Source organism: Phyllostomus discolor, chromosome 6 (genome assembly GCF_004126475.2).
Source record: "Phyllostomus discolor isolate MPI-MPIP mPhyDis1 chromosome 6, mPhyDis1.pri.v3, whole genome shotgun sequence".
Taxonomy (NCBI): Eukaryota; Metazoa; Chordata; class Mammalia; order Chiroptera; family Phyllostomidae; genus Phyllostomus; species Phyllostomus discolor.
In genome coordinates this window covers 117,409,094-117,428,154 of record NC_040908.2, presented here as the reverse complement: position 1 = coordinate 117,428,154, position 19,061 = coordinate 117,409,094, and the positions used below count along the sequence as shown (strand labels likewise).

The 19,061-nt window shown below is 40.2% G+C and overlaps 1 protein-coding gene across 2 annotated transcripts in view; it reads left to right on the top strand.

Annotated features, from left to right (window-relative positions):
* AAMDC (adipogenesis associated Mth938 domain containing) overlaps positions 1–19,061 on the top strand; it is a 39,381-nt gene that overhangs the window by 1,745 nt on the left and 18,575 nt on the right. The window contains exons 1-2 of one of the 2 annotated variants that reach the window (XM_036028768.1): positions 595–778; positions 9,511–9,660. In XM_036028768.1, the coding sequence (XP_035884661.1) occupies positions 9,529–9,660 (132 nt within the window). In that variant the 5' untranslated portion in view covers positions 595–778; positions 9,511–9,528. Of the gene's footprint in view, positions 1–594; positions 779–9,510; positions 9,661–19,061 lie in introns of those variants that run through there. The other variant, XM_028516264.2, reaches the window with a different exon arrangement.

Here is a 19,061-nt window from a genome sequence, read left to right as displayed (position 1 = left end):
GGTGACCCTTTGGTTGGCAAGGCCGAATTCAATCCACTGAGCTACACCAGCCAGGGCTTGGTTAATTCTTGTATGTGCCCCAAACTGTGGTGAACCCGCAACCTTGGCATATTGGGATGCCACCAACTTAGATACCCAGCCAAGGCCCAGAACACATTTTTAACAATTTTGTGGCAAGACACAAAAAAAATCCTTCAGCCCTGGCTGGCATAGCTCAGTGGATTGAGCACGCGCTGGGAACCAAAGTGTCCCAGGTTTGATTCCCAGCCAGGGTGCATGCCTGGGTTGCAGGCCATAACCCCCAGCAACCGTACATTGATGTTTCTCTCTCTCTCTCTCTATCTCCCTCCCTTCCCTCTCTAAAAATAAGTAAATAAAATCTTTAAAAAAAAAATCCTTCATAAAATTGTTACCTAATTGACCTTAAATAAAACTTAGGTACACAATATTAAGTCATATCTTTGCTAAGAAATTTTGATGGAAAAACCCTTCAAAGGAAAGACTTAATTATTTTATTATATGAACCTTCCTCTCTGTCCCCTTCCTTTCTATTTCCTTGCTTTCAGCTTCTCCAGCACCTCACCTACTCATCCATGGGGTTGCAAAATAACATTCTTTAAAAAGCAAAGAAACAGAAGCTTTATACTATAGTTTTCTCAGTGATCACAGTGTTATTCCAAGGGGACTGATAAACAAGGTTAGAGTTTCTGTCTTTGTTAATCCTGATTGGCATGGGAACAAAGTCCTTGGGCATCAAAAAGTTGTATCTACCTAAAAGGTAAGAGATGTTTTACTAAAAAGCAAGGTTTAGATCCTATCTTTACTAAGTCTTTTCTTGAAAAGAAATTAAATGACAGATGACCATAATAACACCATCTCTTCTGGCATGGAAGAAATGAAACAATTTCTATCATAAGTAGCATGATCTTAATATTTAGAAAATTCTAATGAATCCACCAAAAAAGTATTAAAACTAATAAATGAGTAGGCAAATTTGCAGGATACAAGATAAATGCTCAAAAATCAAGTGTATTTTTGTACACTAGCAATAAGTCCAAAATAAAATAATTTTATTTACAATACCATCAAAAAGAATAAAGTATTTAGGAATAATTTTTTTAAATACAAGACAATTTTACAATATTGTTAAAGGAAATTAAAGAAGTCTTAATGGGAAGATATCCCATATTCATGGTTTGGATGACTTACTTTTGGAAAAAAAAAAAGGCAATATTTCTGAAATTGATCTGCAGATTTAGTGCAATTCCCTGCAGAACTGCAGTTGGCTTTTTGTAGAAATTAACAAATTAATCCTAACATTAATATGGAAATTCAAGGGACCCGGATTATCCTAGACAGTGCTTTTAAAAAACAAACTTGCCCTGGACAGTGTGGCTTAGTTAGTTGGAGCATCATGCCATAAACTGAAAGGTCATTCATTCAATTCCCAGTAAAGACACTTGCCTGGGTTGCAGGTACGGTCCTGGTGGAAGCACGTAGGAGAGGCACCAGATCAGTGTTCTGATCAGTGTTTCTCTCTCACATGGATATTTCTCTCCCTCGCTCCCTTTCCTCGCCCCTCTCTAAAATCTATAAACATGTTCTTAGGTGAAGATAAAATTCAAAATAAAATACAAAGTTGAAGGTCTTACACTTCCTGGTTTTATTTATTTTTCTAAAGATTTTATTTATTTATTTATAGACAGAGGAGAAGGGAGAGAAAAAGAGAGGGAAACATCAAGGCAGGGTTGCCTCTCACATGCCCCTTACTGGGGACCTGGCCCACAACCCAGGCATGTGCCCTGGCTGGAAATCAAACCAGTGACCCTTTGGTTCGAAGGCTGGCACTCAGTCCACTGAGTCATACCAGCCAGGGCCACTTCCTGGTTTTGAAAGTAGTACAAAGCTACATTAATCAAGACTACACTACTGCCATAACATAGCTGTGATGGACTGAAGTGTGTCTCTCCAAAGTTCATGAGTTGAAGTGCCAAACCCAATATGTCTATATTTGAAGACAGGACCTTTAAGGAGAAATGGAGGTAGTGAGGTTAAGTGAGGCCATGAGCTCCTAATTCTGTAGGACTGGTGTCCTTTAAGAAAAGGAAAAGACACCAAGGGTGCTCATGCACATACTTTTGCACAGAGAAAAGGTTATGGAGGAGAAAGCAAAAAGAAATCCATCTGCAATCCAGGAAGGGAGGTCTCACCAGACCCAACCCTGCTGGCACTTTGATCTCGGACTTCAGCCTCCAGACTATGAGAAGATAAATTTCTGTTTAAGGCACCCAGTCTATGGTATTTTGTTATAGGAGCTCTAGGAGACTATATAGAAGTCTTTCTCAACATTCATAAGAAGTCATTATATTTTCTTTATACCACTTCTCAAAAGTTACCTTGTATTTAAAAAGTTACCTTTTAAAAATTACATTATAGTTATTTGGACATGTTTTCTCTCCTCTAGTGTGTCATCAGCTCCTCAAGAATAGGAATCGTGTCCTATAAATTTGTATCTTCCTCCCACATCACCTAAAACAGTGTGTTTATGTTCTTTGTTATATATATACTTTAAAAATGGATATTTAGGAGATGAAGCTATGGAAATGTATTAGTAATTACTAATGTTAGGCAGCAATATTACTTTGTTATTGCCTTTATTTAGAGATTAAATATGGTTTAGAGAAAGGTTTATAAGTGTCAAATTGACAAGGGGTGGACTGTGATTGTCAGTTTTATGTGTCAAGTTGGCTGAGTTACAGTACACAGCTATTCGAACGCTAATCCAGGTGTTGCTATGAAAGTGTTGTACAGATGCAGTTAACATCTACAATCCACTGACTTTTTTTTATCCTCACTCAAGGCTTATTGATTTTTAGAGAGAAGGGAAGGGAGGGAGATAGAGAAAGAAAGAGATAGATATCTACATGTGAGAGAAGTGTCAGTTGGTTGTCTCTTGTACAGGCGCCCCAACCAGGGAACAAACCCACAGCCAAGGCTTGTGCTCCGACCAGGACTCTCACCCAGACCTTTCAGTTTACAGAGCAATGCTCCACCAACTGCGCGCCGCTGGCCAGGGCCAGTTGACTTTTAAATAAAGATTATTCTTGCTATTCTTGGTAGGCCTCACCCAATCAATTAAGGCCTTAAAAGCAAAATTGAGGATTTTTTTTTGAGGAAGAAAATGTAACATCAATACTGCAATGGTGACTTCTGCCCAAGATTTAGCAGGCCTACTGGTCTGCCCTACACATTTTGGACAGGTCAGCTCACATAACTGCATGAGCCACTGCCTTGAACTAAATCTCTCTTCTTTAAATATTTTGTTGATTGTGCTATAACAGATAACCCAATTTTTCCTCCTTTGACCTTCACTCCAGCACCCCCCACTCCCTTCAGGAAATCCCCCCACCTTTGTTAATGTCCACAAGTCATAAGTATAAGTTCTTTGGCTGCTCCATTTCCTGTACTGTACTTTGCATCCCCGTGACTATTCTGTAACTACCTACTTGTACTTCTTAATCCCCTCACCTCTTCCTTCACACCCCCTCCCATCTGGCAACCATCAAAATGCTCTCCATATCCATGATTCTGTCTCTGTTATTCTTGTTTGTTAGTTTGTTTTTTAGATTCAGTTGTTGATAGGTATGTGTTTATTGCCATTTTATTATTCATAGTTTTGATCTTCTTTTTCTTAAATAAGTCCCTTTAACATTTTGTGTAATAATGGTTTGGTGATAATGCACCCCTTCAGTTTTTTCTTCTCTGGGAAGCTCTTTATCTGCCCTTCCATTCTAAATGATAGCTTTGCTGGGTAGAGCAATCTTGGCTATCGGTTCCCACTTTTCATGTCTTTGAATATTTCTTGCCAATCCCTTCTAGCCTGCAAAGTTTCTTTTGAGAAATTGGCTGACAGCCTTATGGGAGCTCCCCTGTAGGTGTAACTAACTGCTATTCTCTTGATGCTTTTTAGATTCTCTATCTTTAACCTTTGGCATCTTAATTATGACATGTCTTGGTGTGGACCTGTTTACATCCATCTAGTTTGGAGCTCTCTGTACTTCCTGAACTTTCATGTCTATTTCCTTCACCAAATTAGGGAAATTTTCTTTCATTATTTTTTCAAGTATATTTCCAATTTCTTGCTCTTTTTCTTCTCCTTCAGGTATCTCTATGTTACAAAAGTTGGAATGTTTGAAGTTGTCCCAGAGGCTTCTTAGACTATCCTCTTTTTTTGGGGGGGGGGGATTTTTTTTCTTCTTGTTGTTCTGATTAGTTTTGTTTGTTTGTTTCCTTATGTTCCATATCATTGATTTGGTTTTTGGTTTCATCCACTCTTCTGTTGATTCCCTATAAATTGTTCATTTCCATAAAAATATCCTTCATTTTTACCTAGCTCTTTCTTATGCTGTAGCAGTACTGGCTGAGTTCCTTGAGCATCTTTATGACCAGTGTTTTGAATTCTGCATCTGTAGACTGCTCTTCTCTATTTTGTTTAGTTCTTTTATTGCAGTTTTGATCTGTTCTTTCATTTGGGCCATGTTTCTCATTACGGCAGCCTCCCAATGTTTGTTTCTATGTATTAGCTAGAGCCACTATTACCAAGACTCTCTGTCTTGGTAATGTGGCCTGTAGGCTCTGGTGGCACATCTTGCCCTAACACCAAAGCTGTGTACTCACGGTTTGCCATCTGTGTGGGTTGAGTACACCCTCCTCTTGTATTTGAGCCTTGTTTGCTCTTGGCAGGTCAATAGGAAGGATTTACCCAGGACAGTCAGCTGCAAGGACTAGATGTGACCACTGATCACCAACCTCCACCCTCCATGGAGATTCAGCTGTGTGTGGCTGGGTGGTGATGCTCCAGTATGGTCTGTAGCTGTCCACTGGGTTCAAAGGCTATGGGGGTTCCCAGGCAGTACAGGTCAGGGTCAGCCACTCCCTGTGTTCTACCCGGAGCCACCCAGTGTGAGATACAAAGCAATCAGCAGATGGCTTTTACCTGTGCTCGGCTTGGAGGTTCCCAGACAGAGCCAAACTGTGATCCAAAGCTGGCTGCTGCTAGTGCCAGGGCAGGGGCCACTTAGCTAGAGGTATGAGGCTGGGGGTAGCCTGTAAGTTGGGTGGGGTGGAGCCTCAGGTAAACGCCAGGGTGGGGCAAACAGTGTAAGCCAAGTTGATGGTGTCTCAGGTGTGGCAACCCCTGCCTGTTCTGTGGCTCTGTAGCTCAAAAAAGGCACCATGGCTTCTGTCCTCATTTCTGTGTGGGAGAGAGCTGTCCCCCAACTCTTACCCTTATGTTCCTCCCCATATGCCACTGATGCCTTTCAAGCTGCTCCCCTGGTGGTCCTGGAGCTCAGAGGGAGTGTTTGTGAGTAAGTTCAGCATGGGCTGTTTTGAAGGAACTGCCAGGGAGTCCAGTAGTTTGTTTGTTGTTGTTGTTGTTTACCAACTCTAATCCTGCTGGTTTTTACAGCCAGAAGTTATGAGGTCTTATCTTCTTGGCAGTGGCACCCTGAGCTAGAGTGCCTGATGTGGGGTTGGGACCACTCACTCCTGAGATATCCCTTGCAAATTTTAATCCACAGTTTTTGTTTGTGGGACTCGCCTGCCCATTCTGCATCTCCGCGTCTCCTACCAGCCTGGACTGATGTGGTTTCTTTAGCTCCATGGTTGTCAGATTTCCATTCAACTCGATTTCTGATGGTTCTGAGTGATCTTCAGTCTGTAGTTGTATTTTGATGTGGTTGTGCAAGGAGGCAAGCCATGTTTACCTATGCCTCCACCTTGACCCTAAACCAAGCCTAAAAATAATACTCTTAATGTATATAACCTACTGATTCTATTTCTCTGAAGAATCCTGGCTGATACATGCATCTTTTAGTTATTGCTCTTATTAACACCAGAATTTCCATTTGATTCTTGTTTGAAATGCCTGCCTAATTGAGATTCTTTATTCATTGAATCATTGTATCATTATTCATTGAATGATTTTAATTCTTTATACAAGGTTTCCTTTAAAGTCTTTGCTAAGTCAGATATATGGGAACAATCAGATACAATTTCAGTTGATGAGTGTGGGTCATGTTTTTTGTTTATTAGCATGTCTTGTAATTTTTGTTGAAATCTAGACATTTTAGAAAATATATTGTAGGACGTCTGGATTCCTATCCCCCCCACCCCCAATGTTGTTGTTCTTCGTTATTTGTTTGTGGTATAGTTACTTTTTGAGACTAAATCCTTAAATTCTGTCCCCTATGCAGGATGTGACCACTGGAATCTGTATTCAGTTTCTTTTCTTGTTTTTGAGCTTGAATTTCTAGGGCTCTTTGTGTCTATATGGCTTAGTGTTCAACCAAAGATTAATTAAATATTGTGTCCAAACACCTCAAAACAGTGGGACCTGAATTCTCCACTGAGGGATCAGTGTGTGCACTGGGGAGTACATTCAAATATTGAGTCCTTTCCGTATCTTTCCTGGCTGCCTCTCAAGCCTTCTCACTTCTTCACTGTGCACATGCTCTAGGCTCCATTGGCTCAGGATGTTTGATGACTTGGGCCTGCTCCAGCCTTCGATGCAGATACAGCCTTTGGTCCCCTCTGGATATGTGGAGAGCTTATTAAGCCCTTTATGGCTGTCGCCTCCAGAAAGTTTCTTATAAATTCTTCCCTACACTAGCAACCAAGATGGAGGCATAGGTAGATACATTTTGCCTTCTTAAACAACCAAAACAAGGATAACAACAAATTTAAAGACAAAAAAAACACACACAACTTCTAGAAAATCAAACTGTGTGGAAGCCCAGGCAGTGGGAGAAACTCCCAGCCTCACAGGAGAGTTTGTTGGAGAGACCCACAGGGTCCTAGAATGTATACAAAACCACCCACCGAGGAATTAGCACCAGAAGGGCCCAATTTGCTTGTGGGTAGCAACAGAAGTGACTGAAAGCCAGCAGAGAGCCGAGCAAGCAGCATTGTTCCCTCGAACCTTTCCCCCATATGTAGCACCACAATGCAGCTATGTGGGTTGCCCTGCCCTGGCGAATACCTAAGGCTCCACCCCTTATAACATAACAGGTGCACTGAGACAAAAAATATGGCCCAAATGAAAGAACAGATCAAAGCTCCAAAAATAGAACTAAGCAATGAAGAGGTAGCCAACCTATCAGATGCAGAGTTCAAAGCACTAGTAATCGGGATGATGGAATATGGTTGCAAAACAGGAAAAAGTGAAGGCTATGTAAAGTGAAATAAATAAAAATATACAGGGAACCAACAGTGAAAGGAAGAAAACTGGGACTCAAATCAACCATTTGGAACAGAAGGAAGAAAGAAACATTCAACCAAAACAATGAAGAAACAAGAATTCAAAAAAATAAGGAGAGACTTAGGAACCTCCAGGACAAAGCAGGGAAGGGGGGAATAGGGGAAAGGGTACAGGGAATAAGAAGTATAAATGGTAGATACAAAATAGAAAGGGGAGTTTAAGAATAGTACAGGAAATAGGGAAGCCAAAGAACTTATATGTATGACTCATGGATATGAACTAAGGGGGGGGGGGTCAGATGCTGGTGGGAAGGGGGCTGCTGAGGGTGTGGGGAATAAAGAGGAGAAAAAAATGGGACAACTGTAATAGCATAATCAATAAAATCTATTTAAACAAACAAACAAATTCTTCCCTACTCTCCCAACCCACTGTTTGCCCCAAAAAGGCCCACAATATCAAGGAACCAGAGACACCTGTCACCTACACTCTTTTCCACCAAGGTCACTAGTTTACATCATAATGCTTCAGATCCAGTGACCCTCCTCTGACGGCAGCAGCAACCCTTGGTTTTCAGGCCCTGCCCCAACCAAGTCGAACCTTTGTCAAAAGAATGAATGTGGGGGCATGAGACTTGTCCCTGGCGGGAACAACAAAATATCTACTGTTCTTATCTGAAATTCAGTGGTTGCCATGAATAAACACTTCTCAGTTTATATTATGCCTTTAATACTATTTCTAGAGTGCCAAATGGTTATTTTTGATACTTTGGTCCAGCTTTATAGTTGTTTTTTAGGGGAAAGGATTGTCAGTCTCCTTTCTCAATCATGCTGAAGTAAATATCTACCTTTTAATTTCTATCTCCAAAATAATATCCTGAGAATTCCTTCCAGAGTCTGAGAAGTAATTATACTATCTAGTTTCCAAGGCTGGATGTTTCAGGATGCCAAGAATAACAGTTTTCTTTTGGGACCTCTAAAGAATAAGTGAAAAACATGTAAATGAGAAAGATGCTTTTTAACTTATAGAGAACTGGGGCAAACTATATTTTGTATATAATATTATATATACAATAAAATTTATTTAATTTAAAAACCCAAACACTGGCATTACTCAGGAAAACTTAATAGGTTTATTTATAATTGTTATAAAGTTGAGCTGATGAAACTTGTTGATGAAACATTTGGACTTGCTTTGCAGCCCTGCATTTATATTTTTAAAAAATTCACACACAGTGAAAATGGAAAAATTGCCAATACCTGATTTCTGCCCCCTGTTTTCCACCTACAATATATGCTTAGATACCTTTTGACCCCGTGGGACAAAAAAATCCAATGTTCAGAACTAGCAATTAATAGGAAGAAGAGATTTCTTTTTAAAGAATGAAGTATTGCCCATCTTAGTGGATTGTTAAACATGCTCCCCACATATGCAGTGTGCTGGCTGGATGTCTTCTGGCATAATTGTTACGTGTTCAGCCTGGGTAGCACACAAGTTGGCGTGTGCAAAAAGGCCAACCGGACGGGTCTCACGTGCCTCCTGCAGAGCAGCAGCAGCTGCTCTCTGCTAGCACAGACCTCTTTTGAAATCCTGAGCAACTTCTTGCACCAGACTCTGGAAGGGAAGTTTGCGAATCACAAGTTCACTGGACTTCTGATAATGCCTGATTTCACAGAGTGCCCTAGCACCAGGCCCCAGACGGAGGTGAGGTTTCTTCACCCCTCCAGCAGAGGGCCCACTCTCGTGAGCGGCTTTGGCAGCCAGTTGCTTCGCCTGTGCTTGAGCACCGGTCAGTCTGCTGTCTGCTTTGTAGAGAGGCGACTTTCAACCTTTTTCATGTCATGACACACATAAACAAACTACTAAAATGCGGCGACATACCAAAAACGTTTTTTTGCCGATCTGACAAAAAAATAAATATAATTTTGATTCATTCACACTGGATGGCTGTTGTTGTATTGGCTGTTGTCAATTTTTTATTTAACAGTCAAATAGAAGAGAGATCAGTGTTCCTAACTAAATAGTCAGGTATTGCATGTTTTAAAATTCTTGAAAATCACTGGTATGGTAGACCTCTTTACTTTCCCCCTTACTCCTTCAGGTAGAGCTCTGCAGGCTAGAGGTGGTGCTCTCATTGGAGAACAATGACTTATTGCATTATATTTTAAGATGTATTTTTATATAGTATATCTCCTGTATTTTGTAGCCATTTCAACTTTATAACTGATTTGGTGTATTTTTTTAAATTTCAGATTTTTGTTAAGTTCCCTATGTCTTCCCCTGAAATTGCTTCCCTTTCATGGGGGCAAATGAAAGTTCAAGGCTCTACTAAAACCTATAAGGACTGCAAAGTGTGGCCAGGGGGAAGTCGGGCTTGGGATTGGAGAGAAACTGGAACTGAGGTAAGCTATTAATGTTTGGTTGATGCTGAATAAGGCTAAGTTATTTCCAAACTCCTAAGCTATAATGACCAAGTGAAACACCTCTCTCTCTCTCTCTCCCCCTTTCCCCTCCCTCCCTCCATCTCCTTGAGCTAAAATTCAAGTATGCAATCAATGGAGTTTTTACTCTCATAAACTTGTGCAATAGTTACCATTATTAATTTGAGAATATACTATCACCCCAAAACCATTAGCAGTCACTGCCTATTCTTCCTCTTTCACAAACCCTGGCAACTATTAATCTATTTTTTGTTGCTATAGATGTATCTACTCTAGATGTGCCATGTAAACAGAATTATTCAATTCTCTTAGGTATATACCTAGGATTGGAAATGCTGGGTCATATGGTAACTCTATGTTTAACTCTTCGAAGTACTACCAGATTGTTTTCCCTAGCAGCTGCACCATTTTAAATTTTAGATTTTATAACTGCACGATGTTTTCATTTTTCTAAGTCTCTCCACATCAACATTTATTATACTTTGTTTTGTTTTTATTATACCCTTTAGTGAGTGTGAAATGTTATCTCTGTGGTTTGAACTTGCATTTCCCTTATATTGCACTTCCTCTAATATTCTCAGTGTGCAATGCCCAAGGCAGAGTATCTCTGTTTCCTAAGTAGAGGGTGGGTGAAATAAGGGAGCCCCTACCTCTCAACCACACTCACTTGGGACTTAGCCCCACAACAGACATCTGGGAGTAGGATGTGATACAATGATGTCCTGTTCCTCCCAGGAAGAAACGTTTTCAGCTGGGAGATGAGAGGAAAACCAGCCCTATGTTCTTGTCGGGGAGCTTTGTCTGCAGAGCCCCGCCCCCATCCACCACAGATGAGAATAAGTCTACCAAGACATGATCTGCTTGGGGAGGAAAGGTGGCCGATCTCTCACAGGAGAAGGACCAAGAGCCTTTTCCTCAATGGTTTTTATTGGGTTCATTCACACAGGAATTCAGGTAAAGCTCACTAATCATTACTAGGAAGTAAGGATCAAATAACAAGGAACTCTGAGGGCGTATGTTGAGTCAGGGCCTGATAGCTAAAGAGCTATAAAGAACTTTAAGGAACAAACTTACTTCTTCCTTTGACCCTTATCACTTAATTGAGAGCATTCTAAACAAAGCAGGTTTCACAGGATTTTACATATTCTTTCTTAGGACTGATTGCCCCGGGGAACCCGCCCTTTGCAGCACAGGGCTGCACCACCCTCTGTCATTGTTTCAGGCTTAGGTGGAGCAAGGGAAGTAAGGCAGCCAAAAGATTAGATTTTCCCCGCAGACAGGCTGTGTCAAAGCCGAGGGGCAAAGGTCCATCACCCCCTTTTGCTCTAGCCCCCAAAGTCCTTCCTTGGGGGCTTCACACGTGATCATGCCTGTCTTAGGTCGTTCCCCCCTTGGGGAATCTTACCCCTCATTGGCTAACCAACCAAGCATTGGGGGCCAGGCAGGGCGAAATAAAAGGAGCAGGAGCAGTGCTCCTGCTAGGGAGATAGGCTTTTGTCTCCTTGGTGGCTTATGGTCCAAGGTTGTTCCCTCAGCCTTATCCTTGGCAGGGGTTACAGCTTCTGATATCAGGCCGGGCGGTTCCCAACAAGTTCTCAGCTGTAGTACCCTGGAGTGGAGTCTCCACCTCACTGATCTGGGAGTGTGGGGAGGCATGCAGCAGCCTTTCTTTAAATACAACAATTTCTCCCCTGTCCTATGAAATATTTATAGATATTCTTTAATAAATGTTTCCTCATTTGCTGTCTGCTCTTTGGAGCATTTCCAAAGGCTGTGAATGATATTCTTTTATTTTCCTGTTTTTTTTTGTTGGTGGTGGTTGGTTGATTGTTGTTGTTTCTTTTAATAATTACCACTTAAGAGCAGAAGCTCTTCGTGTCGTAATAATGGAAGTTCCTCCTTCAGTTTTGTAAAGATAGTTTTGCTGGATGTAGAATTCTTGATAGACCATCTTTTACTTTCAGCATGTTAAATGTGTCAGCCCACTGTCTTTGGCCTCATTGGTTACTAATTAGAAATCAACTGTCACTCTTATATATTTTTAGTCCTTTTAAAAAAAATTTTAAAGTATATTTTATTGATTATGCTATTACAGTTGTCCCAATTTTTTCTCCCCTTTATCCCCCTCCTCCCTGCACTGCCCCCACTCCCACCAGCATTTCTCTCCCTTAGTTCATGTCCATGAGCCATACATGTAAGTTCTTTGGCTTCTCCATTTCCTATACTATTCTTAGTCTCCCCCTTATTATTTTGGACCCATTCTGCTTCTTATTCCCTGTACCTTTTCCCCCATTCTCCCCAGACCCTGTCCTCATTGATAACCCTCCATGTGATCTCCAATTCTGTGACTTTGTTCCTGTTCTAGCTGTTTGCTTAGTTTTTGTTTTTGTTTTTTAGGTTCAGTTGTTGATGGTTGTGGGGTTATTGTCATTTTACTGTTCATAGTTTTTGATCTCCTTTTTCTTAGATAAGTCCTTTTAACATTTCATATAATAAGGGCTTGGTGGTGGTGAACTCCTCTAACTTGACCTTATCTGGGAAGCACTTTATCTGCCCTTCTACTCTAAATGAGAACTTTGCTGGGTAGAGTAATCTTGGATGCAGGTCCTTGCCTTTCATGACTTCAAAGAATTCTTTTCAGACCCTCTTGCCTGTAAGGGTTTTTGTTGTTGTTGTTGTTGTTGTTGTTGTTGTTGTTGTTGTTTTGAGAAATCAGCTGATAGGCTTATGGGAACTCCTTTGCAGGTAACTCTCTCCTTTCCTCTTGCTGCTCTTAAGATTCTCTCTTTATCTTTAATCTTGGGTAACTTAGTTATGATGTGCATTAGTGTGTGCCTCTCCTTGGGTCCAATTTCTTTGGGACTCTCTTGGCTTCCTGGACTTTCTGGAAGTCTATTTCCTTCACCAGATTGGGGAAGTTTTTCTTAATTGTTTGTTCAAATAAGTTTTCAATTTCTTGCTCTTCCTCTTCTCCTTCCAGCACCCCTATGATTCATATGTTGGATATTTGAAGTTGTCCGAGAGACTCTGAAGCTTCCCCTCTTTTTTTGCATTCTTGTTTCTTCATTCTGTTCCAGTCGAATGCTTATTTTTTCCTTTGGTTCCAAATTATTTATCTGAGTCCCAGTTTCCTTCCCTTCATTGTTGGTTCCTTGTATATTTTCCTTTATTTCATTTTGTGTAGCTTCCATTTCTCCCTTCTTTTTGTGACTGAGCTCAACCAGTTCTGTGAGCATCCTGATTACCAGTGTTTTGAACTCTGCATCAGGTAGGTTGGCTATCTCCTTGTTGCTTAGTTCTTTTTCTGGAGTTTTGATCTGTCCTTTCATGTGGGCCATATTTCTATGTCTTAGCATGCCTGTTACATAGTAAGGGGCCTTAGGTATTCACCAGGGTGGGGCTACCCTCTTTGCTGCAGTGTTGCACTGTCATCTGGTTGAATGTTATTTCAATTTCTTGGTTGTTGGATTTCTATACAAATGTTTTTCTGGCAGTTCTGGTTGTTTTTTGTTTTTAAATTGGTTGTTTTCCTTCTTTGGTTGTGCAAGAAAGCAAAGTGTTTCTGCCTATGCTTCCATCTTGGCCCCCTTGCATGTCATAGTCAACTGTCACTCTTATAAAGATCCCTTGGACTTGACAAATTTCTTCTCTCTTGCAGCTTTCAAAATTCTGTCTTTGGCTTTGGATATTTGACTGTGATATGTCTAACTGACTTTCTTTGAGTTTATCTTACCTGGAATATATTGAGCTTCATGAATGTGAATATTGTTGTTTTATCATTAAATTTGGAAAGTTTCCAGCCACTATTTCTTCAAACATCTTTTCTGCCCTTTCTATCTCTCTCCTATCTCAATTGTTCTTCATGTTCAAATTTTTATATTAATGATAACATCTATTGTCCACTTTGCTGTTTTTTTGTTTGTTTATTTTGAGGTTTTAATACACTTTTATTTCTTTTTTGTGGGGAGTTACACATTCTATAGTAAGTTGTCACCTAATGGTGTCCACAGGTTCTGTGACTTTAAGTGAAACAATGTGTAATGAAATCAAATTTGTCATAGGATAATTGGTATAAACAAGAGTTAAGTTCCTACAGTATCTCATTTATATTATAACAAAATGACATTGAATGAAACAGTGTTATTTGAGGGCTTACTGTATGTGTATTTGAAATTGATAATTTTGTTAGTCTTTTAGGATCAATCAATCTTTTGGGATCAATTTCTGTCTTCCTTTTTTAAATTAATATCCTTTATGTTACTTTAGAGAGTATCTTTTGGTAAACTCAGTTTTTGTTTGTCTGTAAAGGTTCTGATTTATTAATTCTAATTTTTATAGGTGTTTTATGTTGACAGTAGTTTTTTTAGCACTCTATCAGTGGGAATTCTCAATGGTATGACTTTGTTCTTCTTAACATTTGTCTGGCAAAGATTTACATTTGCTTGTTCTTGGCATTGTGCATTACTCCTAATTTGGTACTATAAGTTACTTTCAAGACAGCCTGATTGTGTACATTTGAACCCAAAACTATTGTGCAAGCAGGTTTGTGATTTTGAATTCTCAGGAGACATTTTTTCCCCCCAACCAGAGCCCCGGCTGGGGCAGGTGGGTTTCCTTGTCCTTTCTCTATTTCAGTGGTTTGATTGTTTTATCAATCCTTTCACTGAATGTGGGTTTAAGAAGAGTACTCTGTGTCCTGGCAGTGTAGCTTACTTAGTTAGAGCATCAACCTGATGTGCCAAGGTTGCAGGAGTAATCCCCCACTCAAGGCACATACAAGAATCACCCAGTGAATGCATAAATAACTGGAAAAAATCCATGTATGTCTTTTTTTCTCTCTTTTCCTCCCTCCCTCCTCTCTCTCTAAAATCAATCAATAAATTTTTTTAAAAAGAAGGGTACTTTGCATAATTCAGAGGGGTGTCAACTGTTCCAATGTTCCATCTTGCTCAAGCCTTATGTCCTAGTCTCAGAATGTCACAAAAGACTATGAAAATGGCAAGTGCCCTTGTATTACTTCAATATCAGTTCACCATTCAGATTTTAAACTCTGTCTTCACTTTTGGCCTCTGGGTATTTATTCTTTTTTGTAAACTTAGCTATGCATTTCATGACATGTTTATTTTAATCCAGTATTTGTAGGCACTTTGTTTAAGGAAACTTTTCAGGTTTTGTGATCTATCACACTGGTCTGCATAGTAAACAGAAATACCTATATAATCAGGCCCACATAAAAAGGAAGTCCCAAAATACACTTGGTTTTGAACTACATGCACTTGGTTTTTGATCCAGACTCGTTTCTAGTTGCTTGTTAGCTAACAACCTGGATCTTAAATGAAGGGATATGACGAATTGGTGAAAGGAAAGTTAGGGCATTGAGATACAGAAGGAACAGAATGAGATAAGGCTAAACAATAAGAAGCCACAATACTTGTGAACCAAACAGCCCCATTGGATTTTTCATAGATTGACCCTATTGGACTATTGCAAGAGTATGGTTGACAGAGTACCTGCATAGCTAGGTTTACTTTTTTCAGTGGACAAGGCATGGAGCCACTTTAGATAATTACGTAGGAGGTTGATGTATCTGACAAAGATTATCCAGTCTATGGGTTTAAGATATACTGAAGTACCAACTTATGATGTGCCACACTGGACTACTTTTTGCCTAAAAAATGGATTTAACACTGTATATTGTATTTCCCATATGACTGTATTATTAATTTTACCATTAACATTTTTTTATTTAAGCACAGAGGTCTATTTAACTTGGGCAGACACAGAGCTAGAAAAATATGACATCAAATAGTAAACTCAGGTCAGATTCCAACTTTTTTCCCCATTCCTTTCTACTACATTACAATTCCTCTTAAAAACTGTAAGATAAAAATGTACAAAACTGTTCAGGTGCCATGGATGATAATAGGAAAATTGGAAAGGGTTGCCATAAGTTTAGTTTTTATCTTAAGTTTCATTTGTCAGCAAGGTACACAAGGTGGGTATTCTAGAACTGGGAGAGACAAGTGTGGGGAAAGATGAGAGGAAGCTGAAATGTTGGCCTAGAGCTCATCTGTGTAGAGGCAGAAGGATATAGGATCAAAGCTAGTACACTTCAGAGTTCTTATTGATAAAATAGAGAAAATAATATCCACTTCATAGAACTGATCTAGGGAGTAGTGTACTATACTAAATATGGTGTAGGCACTCAATTAATGAAGCGGTTATTGTTAAATTAGTAATAGTGTGGATGGAAATGAAACAACAAATTTGAAAACTATTAAGAAGGTGACATTGATAGGAGAAGGTAATTTATTAGATTTAGCAGGTGAGAGAGAATTCAGGCATGGATGAAGGGTAGATGGTGGTGCCACTCATTGAGAGTGGTTATAGCAGAATAAAGACAGATGTGTTCGTGTGTGGAGCAGAGGCTGAGTAGAGAAAACTATTAATTCTTTTAAAATATGTAGATCTTGAAGTTATATGAAAGCATCTAGATAGAGCTTATCTACTAGATTTTTAGACTCATAGGTCTGGGAACTGTCACACTTGAGCTGGATAACCTTAAACAACTTGTTTAGCTTCTCTTTGCATCAGTTTAATCATCTATAAAAGGAGAATAATACTATCTGTTTGTCATGGGTTGGTGTAAAAGTAATAAGTGGGTTGGGAAGAATCAATTTTAACATGACACTTTTTGGGGGGAATTTAATTATTTTATTTATTATGCTATTACAGTTGTCCCAAATTTTCCCCATCTGCCCCTTCCGCCCAGCACCTCCCACTTCCTCAGGCAATCCCACACTATGGTTCATGTCCATGACTTGTATGTGTAAGTTCTTTGGCTGCTCCATTTCCCGTACTGTACTTTGCATCCCCATGGCTATTCTGTAACTACTTACTTGTACTTCTTATTCCCCTCACCACTTCACTCATTCACCCACAACCTCCTTCCATCTGACAGCCATCAAAATGCTTTCAGTATCCATGATTCTGTCTCAGTTGTTTGCTTAGTTTGTTTTTTAGATTCAATTGTTGATAGGTATGTGTTTATTGCCATTTTATTATTCATAGTTTTGATCTTCTTTTTCTTAAATAAGTCCCTTTAACATTTCATGTAATAATGGTTTGGTGATGATGCACTCCTTTCGTTTTTTCCTGTCTGGGAAGCTGTTTATCTGTCCTTTGATTCTAAATGATAGCTTTGCTGGGTAGAGCCATCTTGGTTATGGGTTCCTGCTTTTCATGTCTTTGAATATTTCTTGCCAATCCCTTCTAGCCTGCAAAGTTTCTTTTGAGAAATTGGCTGACAGTCTTATGGGGGCTCCATTGTAGGTAACTAATTTCTCTTGCTTCTTTTAGTTTCTCTCTTTATCTTTAGCCTTTGGCATTTTAATTCTGATGTGTCTTGGAGTGGGTCTCTTTGCATCCATCTAGTTTAGAGCTCTCTGTGCTTCCTGAGGGTAGGGAAGTTTTCTTATATTATTTTTTCAAATAGATTTCCAATTTCTCTTCTCCTTCTGGTACCCCTATGATGGGAATGTTGGGACACTTGAGTTGTCCCAGAAGCTGCTAGCACTGTCCTCATTTCTTCTGATTCTTTTGTCTTCTTGTTGTTCTGATTGGTTGTTTTTTGCTTCCTTTTGTTCCAAATCATTGAGTTGATTCTTGGCTTTATCCACTCTACTGTTGTTTCTCTCACAATTGTTCTTTATTTCAATTAGTGTATCCTTTTCTAACTGGATTTTTTAAATGTTGTTGAGGTCCTCACTAAGTTCTTTGAGCATCCTTATAACCAGTGTTTTAAATTCTGCTTCTGACAGATTGCTTGTCTCCATTTTGTTTAGTTCTTTTTCTAGAGTTTTGATCTGTTCTTTCATTTGGGCTGTATTTCTGTGTCTCCTCATTTTGGTAGCCTCTCTGTGTTTGTTTCCATGTATGAAGTAGAGCTGCTATGACTCCTTGCCTTGGTAGTGAGGCCTAATGCAGTAAGTGTCCTATAGGTTTCAGTGGCACAGCCTCCCCTATCACCCAAGCTGGGTACTCAAAGTGTGCCCTCTGTGTGGGCTGAGTACACCTTCCTCTTGTAGTTGAGCCTTGATTGCTGTATGTAGGTCAATGGAGGGATTTACCCAGGCCAGTCAGCTGCAAGGACTGACTGTGACCGCTGACCACCAACCTCTGCCCTCTGTGGAGGATCAGCTGTGCAGGGACAGTGTAGTGGTGCTCTGACATAGTCTGTAGCTGTCCACTGGGTGTGAAGGCTCTGGGGTTTCCTGGGTCGTGTAGGCCAAAGTCAGCCCCCACCTGTATTCTGCCTAGGACCACCCTGGATGAGCTATAAACCAACCTGAGGTGGTGCTACTTGGAGATTCCCAGGAGAAGCCAAGCTGTGAATCTAGGCTGGCTGTCGCTACTGCCAAGCCTAAGGCCACTAACAAGAGGTATGGGTCTGGAGACTTACTGAGGCTGGCTATTGCCTGTTTGATAGGATTTAGGAAGTTGTGAATCATGAGCCAAGACCAGCCATTCATTTGGAAAAGTCATGGCTAACAGTTTCATTGGGCCTATAAGTTGGGTGTAACTGATTCTCAGTGGATCCCCAGAGTGGGGCAAACAGTGTTAGCCAGGTTGATAGAGTCTCAGATATGGCAGTCCCTGCCAGTTGTGTGGCTCTGTGGGAGGAGGACTCAGAAAAGGGACAATAGCCTCTGTCCACCTTTCTCTTTGGGAGAGAACTGTCCCCCACCTCTAGCCTTGATGCCAGTCACTTCAGTTCCTCCCTCTATGCCACTGGTGCCTTTCAAGCTGCCATCCTGGTGCTGGAGGTCAGAGGGAGTGAGCCTGAGTAAATCTGTGTGTGACTTCTTCAAGGGGAACTGCAGTTTCTTCCACCAACACCTACTGGTTTTTGCAGCCAGAAGTTATGGCTTCTTATCTTTCTGGCCCTGGAACCCTAGGATGGGGTGCCTGGTGTGCAAGTTAGACTCCTTGGTCCCAAGATGCCCCTCCTACCTGTTTGGATGGATGTGTTTCCTTTAATTCTCTAGTTATCAGACTGACTTTCTCTCAATTACTTTTTCACAGTATGATTCATGGATCTCTTGCATCAGAACCACCTAAAATGCTAGTTTAAAATGCATGTTTTGTATCTCCCTCACTTTCCCCACCTACTAAATCAGAATCTCTTGTGGGTGGGTGTTGGAAAAATGATGCACTTCATGGGGTTACTTTGAATATTAAATGTATTCATCTTTGAAAGCATCTACCACAGTGCCTGTTACATAGTAGATACTTGGTTAATTTTTTTCTCTTCCTCAGTTCCCTAGCATAATGCCTAGCACATACAATGCTCAAAACTGTTA